The sequence below is a fragment of the Nicrophorus vespilloides genome, unplaced genomic scaffold (assembly GCF_001412225.1).
Source record: "Nicrophorus vespilloides isolate i.1.1-1 unplaced genomic scaffold, Nicve_v1.0, whole genome shotgun sequence".
Taxonomy (NCBI): domain Eukaryota; kingdom Metazoa; phylum Arthropoda; class Insecta; order Coleoptera; family Silphidae; genus Nicrophorus; species Nicrophorus vespilloides.
In genome coordinates, this window is record NW_017097777.1 from 100,132 (window position 1) to 120,558 (window position 20,427).

Here is a 20,427-nt window from a genome sequence, read left to right on the forward strand (position 1 = left end):
AATAAACGTACATATTTTCATCATCGATGGTATTGCTCAAATGGATGAATAAATCAACGTAAGAAGTTCGGAAAGCAGTTGGTATTCTCAATGGCATTGTCTCGGATTTAAAGTTTTGTTTGTTCGAAAAGCGCGGAGTGGGACGAGGCGACGTATGTATAAGTTTTCAAAATGCCTCCGATTTGGTCCATTGCCATAAGAAGGTTATTGCTATGAACAACGGCCATAACAACTTTGTTCGGCTGCATAATCAAACGTTCAATTAGTGCAGTTATCCACCTCGCAGTTATTTGCATCGAAAACGCGAGAAACGTGAAAAATATATTTATCACATACAACGATAATCCCTAAAGACGACGACAGATATAAGTTCATATACAATGGTGAGTAACCTAATTTAATGCTGATTTATTGGGGTTTTTATGATTGTGAAAGCATTTTCTGTTATTCTCATCGCCAAAAACAGGGTTACCGCCGTCCGGATTTAAGCCCTTAATATTGTATATTATGCAAATTAATATTATTCATAATAAAATTCAGTTTAATTCACATTATTAATGCTAATTTAATAATTTAAAAATACGCAATTCAAATTCAATAAATTATATATGATATAATTTATTATAGAATTAAATCTGTATATATATTTTCAAGTGTTATTTCATTTCCATATATCACGTTCATGATTTTACATTATTTTATAAAGTAATTTAAATAATGTATGTAAAAATCATACAAATACATACAAATTTAGATTTGATAAATTTGTTTTATTTGATTGGTTTGCATCTGTTGTATTAAAAATTAATTCCAATTTCTAAATTTTTTTTATAGATATTATACAAATATATTTTTGCAACATTTATAACTTTGATATAATCTTCATATTCATTTTTTTTTTCTATAAAAATCAGAAATTTGATTAATCTAATTTTTGTCCTATATGAAATTTTTATATAATTTTTCATTAATTTATCTATTTAATTTCAAAATTGTTCTTATTATTAATTAATATAAATGAAGATATTAGAAGTATCTTGAAAAATAAGTGAAGTATATTGTTCGCTTTTAACTAAGTTCTTATATGATAATTTAAACTAGTTTAAATTTTAATATTTTTCTTAAATACTTAAATACTATGATTATGACAGCAATTTCTGTTATTCTCATAGTCAAAAACCGGGTTACCGCCGTCCGGATATAAGCCCATAATACTGTATATCAGTGGTTCTCAAACTTTTTCGTTCGCCCTTTTTGCACTTAAAAATATTATAGGGCCCCCGAAGAATGGGTTTGGGTAGAAAAACATACCGACTTGTCTGTCATTAAGTTTTCTGCAACCCCACAATTATTTTTCGCACACTTTGAAAAGCAAATTATTATTCATAATAAAATTAATTTTAATTTATATTATTGATGCTAATTTAAAAATACGCAATTCAAATTCAATAAATTATATATGGTATAATTTATTATAATAAAATTAAATTTGTATATATATTTTCAAATGTTATTTCATATATCACGTTTATAATTTAACATTATTTTATAGAATAATATAAATAATGTATTGATTTATAGTAATTTTTCACTCATTTTGTACATGAATTATCTTTTTTTTTCTTTATGCTGCTTAGTTAAATGCGCTTTTAAATGCGGTTTAAGTGAATACAAAAATATATATGTAAAACTTTAGGAAAGAGTTAGTTTAGTTTTAGAAAATAGTTTTCAATTCAGTATTTTTTTAAAGTTATTTAAAATGAAAAATATTTTTTTAGCTGGTTCATTTTGTTCTCACAGACTAAAAAATTACACAACTTTAAATGTATATTTAACAAAAAATATTTATATATGAATAATACATTTTCAATCCTTTTGCAGCAATTGAAACAAAAATAAAACTAAATTAAACTGTTGTAAAGGGCTATTGACTATAGGTATTTCTGCACTATATACTGTAAATTTGCATAATTTGTCGATAAATAATAATAACAAGACAAAGTCAATTGATATGTAAATAAATAATTTGTCATTTTTGCTTTTTTTTAATTATTGTTTTGAAATATTATAGACCATGAACTTTTTGCCTATCATTAACATTTTGGTTTTTATTTAAGTTAGAAATTGAGATTTGATTTAAAACTTTATATATATAAGATTCCTTGTATATCTCTCGGTTTAAATAAAATATGAAACAAAAAACAGGAAAATGTAAATTAATGTCTTAGTTGGTAAATATGCAACATTTAATTTGTATATTTAACTTATGATTAATTGGACATATAAACTAAAACAACCATTAATAATCTATTACATGTAAATGCGTAAATAAGTGAAAACAAAAATTCTTATTTTGAATAATGTTTTATATCAAATAATTAAAATTAATGTTTTTTTTTTCATTGTTTTATTAAAAAAAATAATCTGTGCTGTATTATTTATTTTCTGTAAAATGATGTGCCATGAGTTTAGTGATATATATACGGTTATGAAATATTTAGAAATGTCCATTGTTTATGGGTAATCTTAATTTTAAGGTTACTTGCTCAATCTTGAGACACAGAAAAAAGAACAATTAAGTAATCAGGACATAATTATTTCTTTCTCAAAGAAAATTTTTGGGATGGCATAATTAGTTCTGCCTAATTAGTCTGTTGCTACATATAATAAGATTTTTTAGAAACACAAGGATCATTGCTTAAGAAGAAAGTACAGTGGAATCTCGCTTAACGAGCACCTCCCATAATGAGCATTTTGCTTAACGAGCATTTTGCTTAACGAGCAAAATGAATTGTAAGAAAAACGAGCAACGTTTCGCATAACGACTGACGATGAGAAGAGAAGTCCTGGATTGCGCGCCTGCAAAATCATTTTTAAAACTTGTGTATACATATGTGTATTTTTGAATATGTTTGACTATACGAGAAAAAAATCCTCGTTAATTAAGGTTTCTCTATACACACTTTTCTTGTATTAAAGTAATAAAGTTATATATATTCTAATCTAAAAGATTCATTGATGTGATATTATATTATAATAACAACGATACTTATATTAAAATTAACGATAAACAATAACAACATTTAACAATGAAATGTCATTAAACATCTAAACTATATGAACCCTGAGAAACATAGTGGTATAAGTTAGTAATTTTGTAATAATAAAGACTGATATATTCTATATTACATTTTTCAAAAAAAAATTATAAAATTGTTAAATAATTTTTTTTAATTCTTCTTTTCTTTTCTCATATTATATACAATTTGATGAGTATTATAATCGTTTACAATTTTAATTTGTAATAAAATTGTTAATGTATCCTAAGGCAATAAAATAAACATGCTATTTTATAAAAGCATTTGCTAATTACGAATAAATTGAAAGTTACATATTGAGTTACAAAGTTTAAAAAAAACAAGTTTGCTTTATTTGGATAGTGGACTAATATGCAATATAGCAATAACTCGCATAATGCGACTTCAATTAGTCCGGTTTCATACAGATCCCGCACTGCATGAAACCGAAATCGATTACCGCACAATGCGAGGTATTGCATATAATTAAAATATTAATAAAGTGCAAGTTTAAAGTTCTTAAGAAAATATTTTTTTATTTACTCTATGAAATATTACAGATTTTTTTTTCAATTTATGATTTAAATTAGTTCTGTACTGGCATAATAAATGAGAAAGTTATTGTTTCAGAAATAGTTCTTAAATTATAATTTTATATAACGTTTGTCCAGTTTTCTGAAAATTTCGTGCACAATTTTTTTTTTTATTATTGTTTATAATTATTATAAGTCACTTTTTGTATCATAGTCCATTTTTTATATATTGTTTATATTTTATCATAAAATATAAGACAAGTATTAATCCTATTTATTGTTAATAAATAAACATGTTAAAAATAATATAGCTTGCTTTCAAATATTTATTTATAAATAATCGTTGTTATTTTATTGACAAATTGTTAATTATCAAATTAATTGTTGTAAATTCTTTAAAATAATTGTATTAGAAATGAGGAAGACACATTCATCCGAGTAGTTTAATTCCAGAATTAATTAGGCATTATGTGATTTAGATGGAATTAAATGTGAGTCGCGTGCTTCTTAATGATGCGTAACCAGTTTTTAACGACGAGATTTATTTTATGGGATGGATCAGATCGCGCATTAAATTTGTTTACATTATAAAACGTTAATGTGCGCATCATTAGCCTGTAAACATTATCATAAACGTATTGATTGGATTTACTCGGATGGATTTAATGCAATTCCACTCTTGAAACACAACTTCTAACATTGATTCGTTGCAATTTAATCGGCTTATTCTTAGTGTAAACACTAAGTCTTATATGCACAGTATCTAGGGTACTCATGGCCAAACCCGTAGCCTAATTGTAGTTTTCAGCTTTCGATATTTTGAATTTTGGTATTGAAAAACAAGTGTATCACTAACTATAATGTAATAAAATATTTTGAATAAGTTCTTCGTTTTATTTTTTTATATATGCTCATTAAAAGATTTGGAATAGGCACCCCTAGGGTCCACTAGACTTTTGGGAACCCACAAAATATTTTTAGAATTCTCTACTTGGCCAATGATTCATGAAAAATTATAAACAAAATACGATAATCTGAATTCGGCCCCGTTAAAACCATTTATTTTTAATTTTCTACGAACGAAGAAATAACTAATTAATTTAAACACTTTAGAACTAACATTTTGTGAATAAACGTTTGATGGTTGTGATGAAATACTTGAGTAAATATGAATTAAAAACTTTCATTTTTCACCTTGTTTTTTTTGAAAAGCTGTTATAAAGTATCAATATTGCACCTAATTATGTTAACTTCCTTTATTTTGTAATTAATAAATTTTCACTGCTGCGAGAAATTTCGGCTTCGAGGCTACATTTAATTAATTATTTTTGGTTGCATTACTTCCTGAAATTAATTGCAATTGAAAAAATATTGTAGAATCTGAGTGCGCCTGTGATCATTCTGATCACAGTAGATTGAACTGGCGTATTTGCATTTAGTCGAGAGGAAATGGAGCGGAAAGATATGTGTTCGAATTTTAATGATCCGACACGCACTAATATAGAAATTACACGGCTTCGCAGACACGTGTAATTAAGGAAAGGATTTTCGAAAGGGAAATTCCGTTTAGTAATTATTGTACCATAAAAAATTTTTGAAATTAAAAAAAAAGTTTTTTCAGGTGGCATTTGGACTGGTTTTCTTCTTCGCGTTGTCGGTAGTTTCGGGATTGGAGGAGGCGCAGCCTGAGATCTTCCTTCCGCCTAGAAACTTTAACCCTCATCCTTACGAGATTAATGCGTTCCAGTACAACAGGATAGATGTAGCCGCACCGAACACCGGTCCAGTCCTATTCCCATCAAATCGGGAACCCAACGCTATCCAAACCCAAGATCCTCATCCGTACGCAGGAGTCGTCAAAAAGAAAAAGTACAGTCTAGGCCTTGGAAGGTTCCAGAAAGAAGTAAGTTTCCATACGAACACAAATTTTAGTGGAAATGAATATGCAAGAGATCTCGTTACACAGATGAAAACGGCGCTCCGAATAATCATTGCGTAATTAATGTTACGAAAGCAGCGTGCGTAACCAGGGATCCGGTAATTTCGTCGTGCGAAAAGGTTTTTTTTTAGTCGATGTGTTTGAAGCGTGTTCGCTGCAAAGTTCGGTTGTGTCAATGAGATTTATGCGCATCCAATATCTATGACAATGCGTTTCCATCGATTCCCGTTAATTAATCAAATCGTTAAATAATGTAATAATAATTGTAATCTGTAGCTATGGTAACCATTACATATCGCGGAATAATGGTGGGCGGTGGGTTTCGCGTAGAGATTTCAGCGGAAATAATATTTGAATGAAATGGCAACGAATTGCATAACAATTCGCTTGGCGAAACGATTATATTACGGCGAATATGTATCGGCGAAGACGTGGATATGCGGCTGCTGCCATGGAGACATTCGTGTTTCGGTTAGAAGCGTAAACATCAATCAATTTAAATTGAAAAAGATGTTATTCATATTCTAGTATAAAGTGTAAATTTTACAATATTTATAGTAGAGTCAGCACCTAGTTAACGTATAAATTTTTAATGTGCATTCGATAACACGTACATGCTTATTTACGCCTGTCACCTCGAATTAACATACACATATTCGTACGAACGTACAATTAAATGAGTCGGATTAGTCTTAGCTTAGTATGTATTATATACGTTAACTGATCCCTGATTTGTTATTTTGAACAAAAAAATCATATTACAAATAAAAATTAGAATATGAATACATAAAAATAATTTATTTATTAATTTATTATAAAAATGAAATTCTTGACTTTACAATATTCCTTCTATTATCTCCTTGAGGGACCAAACATTCCTAAATGTCTAGACCCAACAAATTTTTAGATAATTAAATCAGACAACTGAATCAACATTGGATGGCCTATCAAGATTAATCCCTTTATGTACCAACCAAATTAAATGGTAATTGTAAAAATGCCATTCAAAGAGTTAAATATAGCAAAACAAAAAAAGCATTAAATGTTAGAGTGTTGCATTTTATAAATAATCTATGGAAGAAAAGAAAGCGAACATGAGAAAAGTAAAAAATATATAGGAATTAATTTCTAATTGCAATTGATTTATAATAATTAACAATATTTATTGAGAAAAATACAACAATGATATATTCATTCAGATAGTATTTAATACCTATATACAATTTTAACATATATAGCAATACCTAATATAGTCTGGCTTTGATCAATCCAGATTGAAAATATACTAAAATGAGCAAAGTAAAAATAAATTCTAACAAAAAAAAATGTACGGTTTATTTTTATCATTTTTATATCTATTTGGTACTCGATTAGTTCGGTTTCAAACAGTCCGGGATATTGATGGAACCGATTATCCTGACTATTCGAGGTTTGCAATTTAAATAACGGAATTATGATAGATTATCAATAAAATGTTTTTGTTACAATAATTTGTAAGATTTTTATTTTTGAGAAATATATTTTGTTATAGAACAAAGTTAACAAATAGAAAATAATTTTACAAGCTTTTTGCAATAATTCAATTTGTTTTTTTTTATCTTATTATATTAAGTTTGTATTTTATTGATTTTATATTATTAAAAGTATGCTATCTTTCTCTATAACCAAATAAAAGTAATTTTAAATTTAACCTTTTTAAAATAATAAACAGTATTCTATATAAAGAATATTAAAAAAAAATCCCCTGTTCTTTTGAAAATTAAAACTATAAATATAAATTATAAAAAAATGTGACTTATAAAATCGAGCTTAATAGCCTTTTGGTCCATATATTTATTGGACTAAAAATATTATTTAGTTTCAAACTGAGGAAAATTTTCGTTATGAAAATTACTTACATAATTTTGCGGGAAACTTTTTCAAATGTGTTACGTTCAATTTTGTTTACAAGATATTTGTTCATATATTTGTTTCAACTCTGAGAAATATTTTTATTGCTTTATGCAAATTCGCATTGCACACCTTCCGCTCGTACCAATATAGGAGACGTACGGAATAATGACAGGAATTCAGCAATTATAGAATGTTACAAAAATAATTTACAATAATTTCACATGGTAAACTCTTTTATACGTTTTCTCTTTATAAATCCTTACAAGCTTGTTTATTTATATCGCAATTACAATTATAAGAATTTAAACACATAAAGTGAACAATTTATTTTTTTTAACATAATAATTGAGCGGAAAGATATATCGTCTTTTGATATTATTAATATCTCTTTATGTGTATATTATTGTGAATAATTATATAATTCCTTGTTTGTTACTATATATAAACTCATTTTTTTTAGGTAACTGATTTTTTTACGATAATTTTTTTTGTAACAAAATACTGGTATTTAATATATATATAAAGGGTGTCCCAAAATTAAAGATAGATTTGAATTAAATAGAAAACTGAGTTTTTAGTCTTCAAGTTGTGATTTTTTTATTGAATCATAAAACCTATACCCTAACCTTTGTATTAGGGTTGGAATAAAATAATACATAGGGCAAATGGCCTCCACATCTTTGCTGTTTAATTTCTTCTTGTAATACACGGGTGGTTGTGGGCTTGTTGACATAGACCTTTGAGTTCAAATAACCCCATAAAAATAAATCTAATGGTGTTAAATTACAAGATCTAGGGGGCCAATTCTGATCACCGAAACGAGAGAGTACACGACTAGGAAATGTCTCATGCAGTAATTGATTTTTTTTCACGGGCTGTATGGCACGTGGCATCATCTTATTGAAACCACATGTCGTCTATATCAATATCATCCAACTGGGGCAGAAAAAAATGTGTTATCATGTCGCGATCATGTCAGTAACAGTCACTGCTTGTCCATCCTTATTTTCAAAAAAGTATGGTCCAATGATGGTTCCAGCCCAAAATCCGCACCAAACAGTGACACGCTGTGGATGCATTAGTTTTTCGACAATCACATGTGGGTTCTCCGGACCCCAAATGAGGCAATTTTGGCGATTAACGAAGCCATCAAGGTGAAAATGTGCTTCATCGCTTAGGATGATTTTGCTTGAAAAATCAAATCTCAGCTGCCAAATTGTTTATTTTTTTGGGGTTGCCAACACTTTACTGCACAAATGGCAGCAAATTCAAATCTTTTGTTAATTTTGGGACACCCTATAGAATACATTAAATAAAATGAGGATTTTTTGTATAATTTAAATAAAATTTTAAAAATATTAGCTGATTCTTGGCCCAAGCATTTTTTTCAAATAATAATTGACAATAAAGTAGTACAAAATATTAAATTACTGCAAAATGTTTTTCATATTATTTTTAACTATTTTAAAATAATCTTGTTATTTCTTACTATTGAATTTACCTAAAAAAACATTTATTGAAGATCGTCCTGAATCCACTCTATTCGTGACATGAGACACAAGTGTAATTCATAACTATTAACTACTAGACACTGCAATATTCAATTTTAATGTGTTATTGTTTCATAGTTACAATATTTGCTTCCATATACAGCAACTAAAATACATAAATGTTGTTATATTTAGTTATTGTTGTAAGTTCTCAATACATACTATTATACGTATATTCTAGAGATACAAAGTAAGCGCATTTACTATAGATTTTAAAAACAAAACTTTTAATAGATTTAAACTTTTATAATAAGTGCTAAAGTCTTCTAGCAAGAAAAAGGTTTATTATATAAGGATTCAACAAAATTAAATTTGTTATTCCATTTAACACTGATCACTTAACAAAAATATTTATTCCTAAATCAAGATCATTTTAATTTAATTTCGTTTCAATTTTCGTTGAATTCGTTGCAAATAAGGTTTTTCAAATCTTACACTAAAAAAACATCATTTTCTACAATAAATTTCTAATATCTAATCATCTGGATAACACCATTTCTAATTTATTTGATATTATTTTTATCTTTTAGTACAATTTCTTCAATATTTTGCATTGACATAAAATTTGAAAATTGCGGCTTACGTTATATCAAAGCTTCGTTATCAGAGGTAGCATTAACTGCGGTGCAGCTTTAAAAAATATGTGATGAAACAGGTAAAACCTTTATTCGAATATATAAATTATCGTTTATGTTTGTAACCATACGTAAAACATAAACCAAGCAGGAAACGCGGGAGAGTTAATTTGATTGCCGAATAAAGATTCGGAATTGAGTTTGCACAATAAAACGTGTGCATGGATTCGAAATGAATTTGTACTTGATATGTGTGTGTGCATGTGTGTGCAAATAGATCTGAAAGGGTCGAGCGTACGCTGGAATTAGAATTGGATAACAATTGAACAGTAACTCTCTCCTTGCCACCCCGCAAACATAATACCGCTGACTGGATAGATGGCAATCAATTGTGCAATTATGTAAACTATTTTATTATCGCTATTTACTTAGTCCAGCCTGGGGGTCTTAAATTAATCGGGGCGGCGCAGTCACCGGACCAGAACTTCTGACATCGCTACCAGAAAAAAATAATAGCGAAAGCGCTATAATTATAGGGCGAGCAGTGCTGCTTCTGAATAGTTTTTGGGGTTTGGTACGGTAGGCATTGTCTTGGATCTTCCCTATATAATGCTCTCTCGGTATAAACTACATGGGCGTTGTTGAGGTGGGGGATGATGGGAAGGTAGGTAGGTAGGATGAGCGCTGGTCAAATGCCGGAAATGTTGGATATGCGCTCAGCGGGGCCAGACACTTCTGTGGCCGGAGGATCTGTCACAGGATGTATGTATGTGTCCTGTCCTCTGCTGCCCGTGACGCTTAGAATTTATCATAAACTACTAAACGTAAACTAAACCGTTGGAGGTGGCTGCGGCGGTGGAGACAGCGGATTTTATAGTAAGCAGCAAACTCTGCTCTCCGACGCTGGAAATGTCTGCAGAGTAGGCTTCAATTGAAACGTCTCGCACCGCGAACGACCATTGTTTTCTAGGACCCAGATTACTATCTACACGATCCTCTAACTAACGACACACGACTACCAACAATTCTATTTCACTCGAATTATTTATGGCTCTTTCATTTTCTTCTCGCATAGGTATATGAAATATTAGCATTGTAATGCTAAACGTGTACAAATTTGTATATTCAATTGAACTTCACCTGTATCATAAGTATAACAATTTCTCAGCTTTGTATTGTTATCGATTTAGGAACCAAGTTTTGCAAAACAATTAAAAATGTCATAAGTATTTCAATTTATTAATTAGTTTTGTCTTTACATTAACAATAAGAAGTATTTGTGATGTAAGAAATTATTTTGGAGAAGTATTGGAATTTATAATACTTTCATTAAACATTTATTATAAATTTACTTAAATAAATTTCAGTATAATTTTGTCATGTTAGATTAGTATCAATTTATACATTTCTATTGTAGCATTTTTGTATGAAAGTGATATCTTTAGATTAATTTGAGATTATTTAAATTGAGTTAAAATAAGTAGATGTAGTTGGACTATTTTTTCTGAAAATTCTTGTTGAAATTCTATAATGAAAAAAAGTTAACCAAATAGGAAATAAGTAAACTTATTGCTATTGATCGTAGTCTATACAGACTGTAGAGATAAATAATGAACAACAAAAAAATGAATTTACTTGTTTACAATATTGGATTTTAGTATAAATATTTATGAATGTAGTAGAATCGATTATTTTCTTTTGTATTTTGTAATTATTTACCCAAGAAAAGAAATATTAATCTTCTGGTCAGATAGACTACGATCGATAGCTATTTTGTCCCAAAGGGGCCAAAAATTGTTAAATAAATAAAATAAATCTGAAAAATTTTCTGCAAGTAAAATCTCGTGATTAAACCTCTAATTTTGATAAATATTGATAAATTGAACCGTTTTGGTATAGTAATTATTTGTACTACTTTTATTTATATTGTTTAACTTTCTTTAAATTAAGTCAATTAATATTAATTAAAATGTTATTAAACAACAATTAAATATAATAAAGTATATAATATATAGTTTTATACGTAATTTTTAATATTTTTTTCCTATTGCATATGTTATTGTGTTGCTTAATATAAATAATGTTTATTTAACGCTTGAACCAACATTATATTTTAGATTAATGATAGGTACATTATTTATATGTCTTATATAATCGTTACATTACACTTTCTATTTACAAATAGATCAGAATATAGACGCGATATAAATCTATTTATTATATTTTATACCAATTCACATTCATTCATTACAATTAAATTCTTCTTTCAAATGTAATTACGTACCTTCACTATGAACAAGTTGTTATTTTTTTTAGGGAAAGAAACAAATAAGTAATTTTTAGATAATTACTATTGAAAAAGTCCACAAAATTGATAATTTTGTAAGATATACATTTTTAGTTTATAATAATTATCATTTTTATATATATAATTTGATTATTTAATTATATTTTATCACTAATAGAGAAAAAAAGTATGTGATTTTTGTTTGTAGTGTTTATACAACATACACATATTTTAATAACTTTTCATTAATTTCTGCAAAATAATAATTACTATACCAAAAGGGTTCAATTTATATTAATATAAATTAGAGGTTCAATCACGAGATTTTACTTGCGGAGAATTTTTCATTAATTTCTGCTGAAATTATTTATAGTATGTGATATTGGAAACACATTTATTAACTTAAAGCTACAATAAAATTTTATTATTATTCTAATATATCGACATTTTTCTATAAATAATTTTGCAGTTTATTTGTCTGGAAATATAAATCCTTGGAAGTTTCTATTCTAATTAAGTCTAACGTATCCGTTTTATATAAATAAATATTCCATGAGAAAGAACGGATGACGATTAGTCATCGACATCAGGAACAAGCATTCTGGATTCAGTACAATTCATATATAATTTGAAAATAATTGCTAGCAAAGGTCGCAGTGAACGATTTCAATAAGACAATTATATTTCAATATTGATTTACATTCTTATTTAATTTTTATTAAAGCAGGATGTAAATTAAAATCAATATATTCAATGAAAGCAATTTTTACATAAGTAAAATATTATGATTCTATTAATTTTTTATGTCGTATAATTTTTATTCAACATCTGTTAATCATTGTGAACATTGATTAAATTTAAGATCGCGGTTGACATTAAATATAATAATCGTTCCCGGTGGTGAGTTGATTGTGATGATATTTGATTTTAATTTGTTGGTTTGCTGTCGTCTTGTAGGTTAACTTCAGTAGTATATTGATGCTCTGCGATTCCACTATTTCTTATGACTGTGAATCTGCTGCTATCCTTAACACTGTCATTGTCCATCGACTTGGCTGAAGGTTCATATGCTGAACCTCATTCATCTGTGATGAACGATGGTCCTATTGCAGCAAGCACCGAGATGGCTCACAAATAGCCTGGCTTGACCAGGATTCGAACTTTTGTTTCTTTTTTAATTATTTAATTATCTTGCAATAGCAAGATATTGATATTCTAAAGTTTTATTATGATTGTTATTGTTATATTTTAATCATAATATCACATAAGCAAACATTGATATTGATATCTGGCAAATTTATCAATGGCTTAGAAAGAAGAGGATGAGCCCATTTGCAAACAAATACTACCAAGTACTTCGATTGAGTTTGTGGTTTGCAAGCTAATTGTTATTTGGAGGACGGTAAATTTGAGTTTTGTTTTAGTTTACAATTGGTGCAAAGATTAGATAATAATTCCACCGAACGTGAATCGTATATCAACCCCCAACTGTGCGTCGATTTTTTGTGGGTAGCGACAAGATCTTGAATGTGTATATATCATTTTTTTAATAAGCCCATAAGACCTTACACATTTAAAACTTTTTTAAAAAATGTAACAATCTTACAAATATTATTATTAGAAAAAAAAATAATTTCTAGAAAAATAATTTGTTTGAGAAAATACATGTTGGATGTTTTTTCTTCACTCACAAATAAAAATTTCTAGCTAGTTAAATATCTCAAAAACATAAATCAATGATGAAGTGGGTCGCTATAGACTGAGTTTTAAAAAAATGGGTTGATAGAGTTGACCACGTGACATTCTTGAATAAGTTTTTAGATCAACGTTCTTGAACTTTTTTACAACTGTGGATAGTCGAAAATATAATAAAATATTTTGAAAACATAATAATCAATGTTATTTATTTCGACAAAATTGATCTAAATCATCTGATCGCGTTGGAAATTGTTGGATCATGGATCTGCTAATCTCATGACAAACACACTGTTCTAGACACGCTTTACTAATATAAAAAAGTTATCTTCTTAAAAATATGTATCTTCCTACTTTTTGAAGATATAATTTTATTTTTGTAGTATTTTTATATTTATTATTGAAATGCAATAATTTTGAAACTTGTTATCCTTGATTGAAAATATTTTCTACTATCAATTATCAATTATCAGTGTTTTTGAGATGTGAGTGAGTTAACAGAAATCTATTATTATTAAAATTGGAAGTTCTGCAATAGTTTCGCAGGATTATGAACTTTACTATCATACTTGATTGCAAGTTATTCCATACTTCTAAATAGTTTGGTTTGAATATTATCATAATAAATATTTTGTCTAGTTCAGGGGTTCCCAAACTTTTTCGGTTTGCAGCTCCCTTAATATATTAGAACTTTATGTTAATATAGTCCATCCACGGCGCATAGTGTGGAACCGAGGTTATATAAATCTGTTACTTTTTTAAAATTACTTTTCACTATATCAATATACAAGATTTCCTTTATTAATCAAGAATAGGGGTTGTCAGTAATTTTGCAAACAAATAATTGAAGAATATTTACATCGATAGAACCAATACATTTTTTAAGAACGAAAAGAGCCTCATTTACTTACCCGTATCTTTAAGTCACTATTTAAATTATAAAGAGACGTGAAACAGTATTTAGGTCTGTTACAAGAAAAAAATATTTTTTATTTTAACTATGTTCAGGTAACAAAAGGTTAAATAATATGAATTATAGTATTCACAGAAAAGCCATATTTTCTCGAATCGAAAGAATATGTGCAATTGTTTTTGTGAGGTGGATATTCGAAATTTTCATAAATTCTTACATATAACAAATAACTTTGTATAATATATTACAGAAACTCGCATTTAGAAAATGCGTTAAAGATTTATGAAGTACATGAGATCGTTTAAATTAAATTACACATGGAAACATTTTAAAAACATTTAATTTCTCATTTTATATATGGAGAAATTTTCAAAATGCACATATATAATTCACCGCTGCTCATGTTAATCCAAAACGCGTCTTCTTGTTATAAATTAGTTCAAAATCGACTAACAGAATCGTTTAAGCAGGCTATATAGAACACATTACAATGGTGCTAACGCCGTTGGAATTGGTTGGATTTCATAAATTGCACAAAAAAAAACCGCACAGAAACAGGTTCCACTGTATAGTATTTTATGAAGTGATCGTTTAAATAAAATTTGAGAAATTATTATTTATCATATTTTTCTAATGGATTTCTTTTGCACTAAACTAATCTGTTACCAGTATATGTATATATCAACAGAAAATAATAGAAGTTGGTTCGAACAATGCGACTGCCTCGTTATGGAGCAAACAAAGGTAGTAATCTGTAAAAATAGGATGGTAAATGGCGTTTAATAGTTTTGATTGTGGCCGTCATAATAGTAGAATGGAAATGGCCCCAATGGAATTTATTATTTCATTCGATTTCGATGTGTGCTTTCAGGAATGCGGATGGATTGATGATGTTGATTGATCCCGGTACAAATTGTGTTTTGTGAAAATTTAAAATTCAATTGTCCGAGATTCGTTTCGCTGTTTGCAGAGCATTTCATTAAATATAATGTAAATTTTAATTATTTTGCACTCCCCCTGTATAATACCGACCACGAAACAATGAATTAAATTCAATCGAACGTTGTTTTCGCATCCTCCCGTTCCAATGCGCGTGTGTTTGTGAGTACGTGTATGTATGTATTCGCTTAATATAATTTCGCATGTAATTACGAAATTGGTTAAATTACATTATTTCGAAATGTCTGGCAGTCCGTTAACGAGAGTGGCTTTTGCATAATTATTTCGCGCAATAAATAATTCGTTCCGCTGGGCGACGGGGTTGAAAGCAAAAACAATGCCGTTTTGGCATTCTGCAAATAATAAATAGTTCCGAGAGTCGTTCATGCGTGCGAATTCCATAGGTCTAGGAGAGCGAACAACGGAACGGGCGTAAGTAAACTCAAGTCTGCGTCAGCGGCGGCTCGTCCATAAGGGCTATATACTCTCTAGTCTCTCCAGCTTTCAAATCTTCACTTATTTTTACAATTAATTTTTATATTATAACTACTCAAAATGATTTAAATAATTACAAACAAGAAGATATCAAATAAGGACTTGCCGCCGATATACAGTAATAAGTTCCAGCGTTAAACGAGGTAAGCGTCCCACGTAAAAATAACGTTGATGACCGATCGTAAATCAAGTGTTAAAGAACAAACATGCTGTCATGTCACGGGATGGAATATCTCAGGATACTCTGGAATAATTTGTAGCTTTGTTAATTGTCCTATTGGGTTTTATGGTAATGTCTAGATTAAAGTCAGTGTATTTAATAGTATCCGTTTAACATTTAGATGATAGAGCTTCCAGTTGCTAACAAGCATAGGTTGCTGCTCAAGAGTTACTAGAACTAATATAAGTTTAGCTGAGACGTGGCTAGAACTGTTACTAGGACTAATTTAAAATATTAAAAATGTCGCCTTATATTCTAAGAGGCTGACCTAATAGTAAATATTGTTCTAAGAGAAGGGGCTAATTTGCCCTGTGTGAATATACGTCATCGGTGCCGGGGATTGTTATGTCTACCTCTGTAAATAAAGTATTATAAGGGGTCAAAAATCTTACAATTGTTTGGGGAGGGAAGTGGGAGGTTGTGGGAGTGCATAGTTTATATAATTAACTTTCTCATATGTAACATAATCCTCCACTTACGAAATTGACATAAATGGGTAGTAAAAACTAAAACATGGCCTATGACCAAGTTTATCATATCTGTGATTCACAGGAACTGTATATGGTTTTTGTTGTTTTAACCTTCATCTTCATTTACTTGCTGCTCACTTGCATTTCATTATTTTCATGTATATTTTGTTTTCCGTTTTCTACATCTGAATCTGGTAGTGCTCATATAGCAACCTATGCAACTCACAAGTTTATTTACTTTAAATTTGCATAAAACTGCATTGGGTGTATGCCATTTATTGTCAAACTAGACAAAACGCCCAGTGGTGGTAATTGCATATAACTATCATACAGTAAGTTGATATATCTTATAATTTACATTTCAGACAAAATAATGTGAAAATTATTCTTTGTATAGAGGCTATTATTTTTCACCCTACAACACAGTAATAACCGTCACTCGGATACAAAAAGATTCAAATATGATAGAAGTTAGTAACGAAATATTTTTGCTATAGTTTGTCGAGACTACTGTCGTGTCCCAGGGATGGAAAATCGGCTCACTGTGGAATGTTTTCTTCGGTTATCTGATGTTGAGTTTTTAGGACTATGAAGTTGTTCATTTAAAGTTTCGACTAAGACTATGTAGTTGTTTATTTAACGTTCTTCCTAAGACTAAATATAAATAATTATTCTACGCATAAAATTAACTAAGCAAGGGCGTGGGAGTTCGAGTAGTAAGGTTTTGATAAGAAACTCCGGTGATAAGAAGTTCAGGTGAGCAGTGCAAACGGAATATGTATTCTTCCTTTTTGGTTCTGAGATGAAAATATGAGCAATGTTCTTATCGGTCATTCATCTTGATGGAAATGCCTATTCTGCATGTTGGTTCTTATAGGTCATTGCCTTCAGTGGTATACAAACAACAGTAATCTAATGTTTTATGCTGAACATTGGTATTTACCGGAAAATCTGAAAGGGTTAACCGGAACAGAGTTAAGCGGAGGTTTACCGTATTTAATTAATAGAAATGAATGATGAAATAATTCTGGTAAAAAATCGTTTCATATCTAACATTTATTATACTTTTATTGTTACACCCCTAGCAATTAAATTATTATTTTGATCCGCCACTGGTCTGTATATTTATAAATATAATAATAAAAAAAAGTATAAGAAATAAGGAGTCGGGTGTGGGCGTCAAATGGCGAATGTTTCAATCGCTTTGTGCTTTATTTTCGCCGTCGCAATTTGATTATAATTAAAATCCGCCGTGTTTATCCGACCGGGAGAACGTAAAAATTTCATTTTAGAAATTACAATTTACGTGAAACTTGCAGTCGCACAAAGCTGGATGGAAACGCGGAAAAATTTGCTCATTATTTTAACACAAATTACTCAATTTATGACTGTTTCTTGAGATGAGAATATTTCATTTTCTTGCTTATTATTCATTCTGGATTGGAATTCGCCTGCAATTCCATTATCGTAGACAGTTATAAGATTATATGATTTTTAAATTTATTAAGTGAATGTTAATGCTATTGTATAATTCGTAAATTACAAACTTTAAAAAATACATAGTAATTAAATCTGATAGTAACAATTATTAACAGTATATACACAATATGCAATATTAGGAATTTGATAATTGATTCAAGTCATGTTACAATTATGGAAAATAATTCTAAATTAAAAAAGTAAATTAGTATGAATTATATTCAAAATAAATCATCAATTAAATTTATTTACATCAATCATAAAATATATTTTTATTAAAATCATATTATTTGTACTTTTGGTACACATTATGTTCGAATTTGTTTGCAAAGATGCTCTCTTTCTGAGATAACTGAATGTAAATGAAACTTGAAAATATATATTACTTAATTACATTGAATGCATTGAATTTTATTTAATTATACATAATGAATCGTAATAAAATATTAACTAAGTATATACAAAAATTTCTCGAATAGCGCGGATGATGGGTTCGGCCATTATCCCTGACTGTTTTAAACATCAATACCTCATAAAGTGCGGGTAATCAATTCCGTTATTATCTCGGACTGTTTGGAACTGGACTAATCGAGGACATAAAAACCGTATAAAACTAAAAAGTACAAAACATATATAAAAAAAAGAAATGATTATTTATGTAGACAAAGTAATTTTGTTTTTATTATTTTTATTTTGCTGAAATAAAATTTAGTATGTATTAATTTTTCAAACCGCTCTATCGTGGTTTCAAACTGTTCATAATTATAAAGCGTTTTTTAATACTTTTATAATCAAATTATTTCCTCTAAACTATTATCTATATAATTTGGAATGTAACCTTTATTATAACACTTTTATATGTATAAGTAGTAAAACTGGACATAAATAACTATATAATAACTGACATCTTTATTATACGTGAATCTGGTTCAAAAAATATAGTTAAATAGTAGTTTAGCATTGAAATACGTGACTTTCTATCTATTTTTTTCCTCTCCATTTCTTCTATAGTCTTACACATAACAATAATTACTAAACGAAATATAGGATTTTATCGCGCTCGGTGCACAGCTCTCCTCGAACTCGTGATCCTTTCGACATGATCTCGATTCTAAAATTGAAATATTGTACTTATTACAATTATACACGGGCAGTAATTGTGCTGCCGGCGCTTGCTCTGCTTGCTTGTAAAATAACAGATCTCGTAATTGTATATTAACACAGCAAAGGCCGTTCCGTCGACTGTAAAATTGCCATTTCAATTTTCACTTCCATGCGTAATATTTCATTATTAACTAACAATTGCTGTTTCTATTTTTTTTCTATTTCTTTTTTTTTAGGATCTGGTAAATCCTCAGGTTTACCAAGCTCTGGCAATTCAAGGAGCCAAAGTGCTTAGCGTCCCAAGAGCCAAAGATCTTAAAGAGGTCCAATTCGATCCGTCGTATGAAAATGTAAGTACATTTCTAAATCAGTCATTTTCAATGTAATGGTTTATATAATAATATAAATAAAAATCTAGGAATTTTATTAAGTTTTATTGTCATAGTGGTATTATCTATCTTATAATCTATGATTTTATTGCAGTTCGTGTTTCTAGAAAATTTAATGAAATTTTATTATATAAAAAATGAATTACTAATACTACAACGATTTAATATTTAATACAAATCTGTTAAAAATTTAATATAATTTATATATACACTTAAAACAGGTAAAAACATTAGCATTTGCTATAGTGTATTGCATATTTTGTTTAATCTTCATGTTACAAGAGTTTAGTGCAAACTTCATACAAAAAAGTCAAACATTCTTTATCTATTTTTTTTTTCATTTTTTTAAATAGAAATAAGAATGAAACTGAGTGTGAACATATTATTAATTTCGAAATATAAGAAATACGAAATTTTCAATAAAAATAGTATCAAATAACATAACTACAACAAAACGTGTAAAAATCTGTGAAAAGCATTTTCGTAAAAATTACATAATATGTCTATATTTCCGGTCTTGTTACAATATATTAGAGGAAATGGCATCAATCATTTTTGACCTTCATCTGTATCTAAATTTTGGTCAAGGTTTAATAGACACTTAATCTGTAATTTATACAAATCATTCTTTTTGAATGTGCAATCTATAATAATCAACAAGTATATTGATGCTCTGCAGTCGCCCTTTTAATAGATATTAAATAAAAATATATTTGTTTTTTATTGAATTAAAATTTAGTTTTGTATGACATTTTGAAACCCTATTATAGTAAAACTGTACTGATCGAAGCTGTACTATGCAAGGTATTGCTAAACGTTGAATTATCTCATTCAAATTTGATTATCGAGGAAGATCAAATACTCCATTA

The 20,427-nt window shown here is 28.6% G+C and overlaps 1 protein-coding gene across 1 annotated transcript in view; it reads left to right on the forward strand.

Annotated features, from left to right (window-relative positions):
• LOC108560959 overlaps positions 1 to 19,519 on the forward strand; it is a gene marked incomplete at its 3' end in the record, with an annotated part of 31,843 nt that extends 12,324 nt beyond the window's left edge. Inside the window, exons 2-3 of the mRNA XM_017918697.1 lie at positions 5,232 to 5,513; positions 19,406 to 19,519. Coding sequence (XP_017774186.1) covers positions 5,232 to 5,513; positions 19,406 to 19,519 — 396 coding nt within the window. The remainder of the gene's footprint in view (positions 1 to 5,231; positions 5,514 to 19,405) is intronic.
• Positions 19,520 to 20,427: the final 908 nt, after the last annotated feature.